Raw genomic sequence first — 4680 nt, 5'->3', positions numbered from 1 at the left:
TCAGTTTCATGCAGCTGTAGTGGTGCTTTTGCTGTGGTTTGGCCCTCGTAGGCAGGATATTGCGTATTCCTCACCACAGCGTTTCGGGGCAGCTGATGCAAGTGTGTGTGGTTTTCTAACTCCTACTACCAGAGAACAAAATGGAGGTCAATAGTGAGTGAGTGATTTCGAGAGTTGGGTTTAAAGGGCCTGTGCCAGATTTGAATGCATTCTTTTCAAGTTAAATTCTCTTTACGTGATGCTAAATAAGGAAAACATTAAGACTGTAAATTACATTCTAGTGATTTTACATAGCATTTTTTCTAGTGATGTGACATTTGTGAACGTTTTGGCTCTTTTGAACGATTCCTTAATGTGAACGATTGGAGCCGGATACATTTTTTTTTAAAGAACCACATCTTTTTATTGCTATTTTTTTGTTAATTTTTACCCTGATTAACCCTGAACCGACACTAGAATCATTTTGTTTTGCGATTCTGCATAAAACCAAAGGGTAAACACACTCACACTCACACTTTGAACCATTTTAAAATAATACGAGCCTTGGTCATCTCTGGGTGGTTAGTTTATTGTTAAATGAGCTCTCAAATTGGCTTCTCTCATCTAATTAAATACAAAAAGAGCCAGTCTTTTGAACAGCACAGATGCAAAAGATTTCGATCCCACAAAAGAGCTGAAAGTCTCATCACTATTCACTTTACATAGTATTTTTAGAGGATAACTAACACAGAAGTTCTTAAGAGGGTCACATTTTTTATCTGATCAAAACATTGCTACAGAGAATCATGGGAAACCAACTGTTGGACACTATCCCAGACACGTGATCCTCTGTCATGGTGCATTTTCAAGAGACAAGAGAACTATAAGGAAACAACTGCGGGGCTAAAGTTCAAACTAAAACAGGTTCAAAATCAGGGCTCTTTAAATCTACACCAGCTAAATTTCTTGCACTGTATGTTATTCAAAGGCATTTTCTTACAAATGAACTGGTTTCTGTTTGGTTGCCAGGAGCGATGAGAAGACACCCAGAGAAACCTCGCTGGGTCTAAGGATCTATTACATGAGAAAGCTTGATCTTATCGGCTCAAACATTGTCCATAGGCTGCAGACACTTCTGTTTACCATGCGAGGGTGAAACTGATCACAGCCCCGGGACTTTAAAGAACCAGTATGAGGGTATTGTTATCCAAATGAAGGCCTTAGGGGGAGAGGTGTGTTGCCCCCTTACTGCCAATTGTCTTATTCCAGGTCAAAACACATACAATACGAGGCTCACGTTGACCTAAATGTCCGTGGTCAGACTCCCTGGAAACTCCCATGAAACATTAGAACTGTTATGTAATATCTGTTCCTTAGAAAAGCAAGGTCATACTAGCACCCCGAAAATGAAAGTACAAACACTAACGCCTTGGGTATCTTGGGTGTCACTTGCTAGGAACCTCAGAGACCCATACCACTACTACTACTACTACTACTACTACTACTACATGGAACTCTTGAGTGCAGTGCCTTGTCCATTCAAACGAAAATGTAAAACTAGTTTGATTGGAGTCATCTTCAGCATAAATGCAAATTCTTAGCTCCTGATACGTTCCTGATAAGTTCCACAGATCTTCTTTTAAGAGAAGTATCATGCAGATTATCACAGCATAAACCCGAGTTAAAGGTGGACTGGTGTGGGAATCCAATACCTGCTCGTCTCAATGGAAATGTTATTGCTTTGCCTGGATTGTTCCACAACGGAGCATCAAATTCAAACTTTTAGACTCACTTTACCTTGGCCTGTACCAGAAAAGTTGCATAGTGCTACTTTAAATACAATGTCTCAAAGGGTTTGGGCAAGAAAATAAATTGCCATGACAACCGACATGTGAAATGCAAAGCAGTTTTTAATGCAATAATTAGACAAAGAGAGCGATTTGACAATTAGAAGAAAAGCCTTTATACATGCATACATACAGAGACTCTGAATTCGGATACACAAATAAATAAAGCTATATTTAAAAGGATCTTCCCCAGTTCCCCCTTTTAATTTACAATACTGTACTTTAGTCACTGCTGATTCTCAACAGTGAGTGAATGGTGCCGGAGCATTGTTAAACCCTTTCGAAGTCACAAAAAAACAAAAGAAATTATACTCCATCTCCCACAAGTCACTGCAGCTACACCAATGGTACAGACCTGCTGTAGTTAAGGAGATTACGTACTTATGGTTAGCCTATATGCGAGCAGATTGTGCGGGTGTTCTAAGTTACTATGAGCATTGCGTGCTTAAATGTAGCCACTGAACACTACACAACAGCTCTTATAAAATGAAAATGTATTTACAGTCTGTAGTTTGATTTATACGCTGATTAGTTGGGGGAAGAGTTCATTAGCAAACATGTCGTCCCAGGTGGTCTCGCCCAGGGTGGAAGACATATCACTGAAGGGGGATGGGGACCCTTCGTATCCAGAGTCGCTGTATGTGTCTGCAAGAGAGGCTTCCTTGTCCGGGTGACTGAGGGCAGGTGAGGAGGCCGTAGACAGGAAGTCATCTACAGGAGCGCAGGAAGAAGGAATGACCACCTCCTCGGGCTCATCTTTGACGCACACCTCCTCCTCCAGCCCCACTTCGGACACGGGAAATATCTTCTCATCGCCGTCGCTCTCCTCGCCGTCTTCGTCATCGCACTGATCGTCGCTTTGCTCATCCACGGGTTTGGTGTAAATGTGATCGAAGTGAATCAGTTCATTAAGGGCCTCCAGCTTAACTGATGAGGCCCCCACAGCTGCAGGTGCGGGGGTAGGTACTGCGTGGGTCCCTCCTCCCAGCAGCACCGACGGCTCCTCGCACTCCTGCTCACAAGACTTGAGGAACAGCTCCGGGTCAAGGATGTCCAGAATGCCCAAGAGCAGATCAGACTGAAGAGAGAAACAACCAATTAGCTGAATGACCCATGACCCAACCCCAGAATGAACCTGTCCGAATGAGGCAGGGCTTACCTCATTGTCTGTAGTGTCAGAACCATCTGTATCCATTGGGAGGTCTTCAGATTTAGAAACTGCTGGGCCTGCACCTGCTGCGGAGGCACACGTAGCCTGAGTGCTGCGGACTCAGAAGACCCGGTTCCTAAATCTGTTTCGCTCACATTGGATATCAGCATCTGCACCTGCGGCACAAAGAAAATACATTCATGAGTATAAGTATGCATTTATAAGCTTATAGTGATTATACACAGTAGAAACCCAGTGTCCATGCAGCAAAACATGCTTACATTTTGTTTTGAGTCTAGGGTATCCAACCCAAGTCTCTGTCTCAGTTCCTCATTTTCTGTTATTAGGCCAGTTGTTTTCTCACGAAGCAATCTGTTTTCAATGTGAAGTTTCTGGTTCTGTGGAATGAAAATTATATTTTAGCAACTTTTATGGAGAAGTCAAAATGTACTTTACTGTACTTATGGCATTTATTAGAATGCATGTGTAGTGTGTTATTGTGTGTTACATTATTCTGTACAAATGTATTATGATCAGACACATTGAGCTCATAGACCGTGTAAACTTTACCTCCACCTCCAGCTCCAGCACTTGCTGTTCAAGCTCTCCCATCTTGGCCTTTTTCCTGTCTCTGGCCGTCTGGGCTGCGACTCTGTTCTTGAGTTTCCTGAAAACAGATAAAAGCCGGACTTTAACACATTCTTTCCATGATGCTGACACATCACACTGACAGGACCCGGCTCCTGATACTGCGCAATCACGGCCATGTTCCTGCCACGCAGGCAGAGCAGGATATCAATGTCCTTCAATGAGAGCAGGGCCGCTGGGACTCTCAGATCACTCAATAGATACACATTTGGACTTTGTACAATGTCCTAATCATTCAGAATACTATAGGCCATCTGTGCGTCATTTTGCTTTTACGCAAATAGAGCACAGAGTAAAACAAATGCGCTAAGACAAATGCGTTTGAAAGGTTTCTTTACGTCTTTTATGACCAATTGTATTGTTTTTACGATCAGATCGATATCACTGGGCGTGTCAGGTTGTTACTCCAAGAACAATGGTCGGTTTTCTATTCAGAACGGGAACTACAGTCTTTAGACCGTAGACAAAGATTAGATGATCAAACCAACCTGCGAAGTGCCTTCTCCTCTGGGCTGAGGTGCGTCAGTCTCTGTCTCTTACGCACGGGTGGCCCCACGGACGTGTTGGAGTCTGAATCTGACGAGGCCTGGCTGGCTGCGGACGGGAGCACCACAGACAGGGGCCGGCTGAAGCCGTGCGCACTGGACGAAGAACCACTGTGTTTGCCGGATATGAGCAGCACCTTGTGCGCTCCCCCGGTGCCTGCTGCCACCACCACCATGTTGAAATATCCCTCTGGCGTGGCACAAAAACAAAATGGGGTATCCTTATTCTCAGTAGAGACCACACGGTTTCCCTAATCCCCGGTATCTCTGCACTGACGGATGAAGGGGCAGCGCCTCATCTATTTTACCATCGTGGTGACTTGTGATTGGCTCCTGCAGCTTGTGACGCAGTGGAGACCAGAGCAGTGATTGGACACGGGGCTGATGAAATTTGCATCGAGAGTTTCACTTGTAGGTTATCCTCTGTAGACTGTGCAGGCCACTTGAATGAGGCTCAGGAGTCTTGCTGCAGCAAAATATTATTTATTATACTTATTATATAAGTCATGAA

At 44.0% G+C, this 4680-nt stretch overlaps 1 protein-coding gene across 1 annotated transcript; it reads right to left on the bottom strand.

Moving 5' to 3' along the window:
- Nucleotides 1-1871: 1871 nt before the first annotated feature.
- Nucleotides 1872-4448, bottom strand: xbp1 (X-box binding protein 1). The gene is given in 6 exon segments (XM_033972324.2): nt 1872-2904; nt 2986-3093; nt 3096-3152; nt 3258-3374; nt 3547-3643; nt 4113-4448. Coding segments are annotated over 6 exon segments (1173 nt in total). The 5' UTR covers nt 4346-4448; the 3' UTR covers nt 1872-2343.
- Between the last annotated feature and the right edge of the window lie 232 nt (nt 4449-4680).

The sequence above is a fragment of the Periophthalmus magnuspinnatus genome, chromosome 9, assembly GCF_009829125.3.
Source record: "Periophthalmus magnuspinnatus isolate fPerMag1 chromosome 9, fPerMag1.2.pri, whole genome shotgun sequence".
Taxonomy (NCBI): Eukaryota; Metazoa; Chordata; class Actinopteri; order Gobiiformes; family Gobiidae; genus Periophthalmus; species Periophthalmus magnuspinnatus.
Note: the sequence above shows the minus strand (reverse complement) of the source record. Positions and strands in the feature narration are given on the sequence as shown.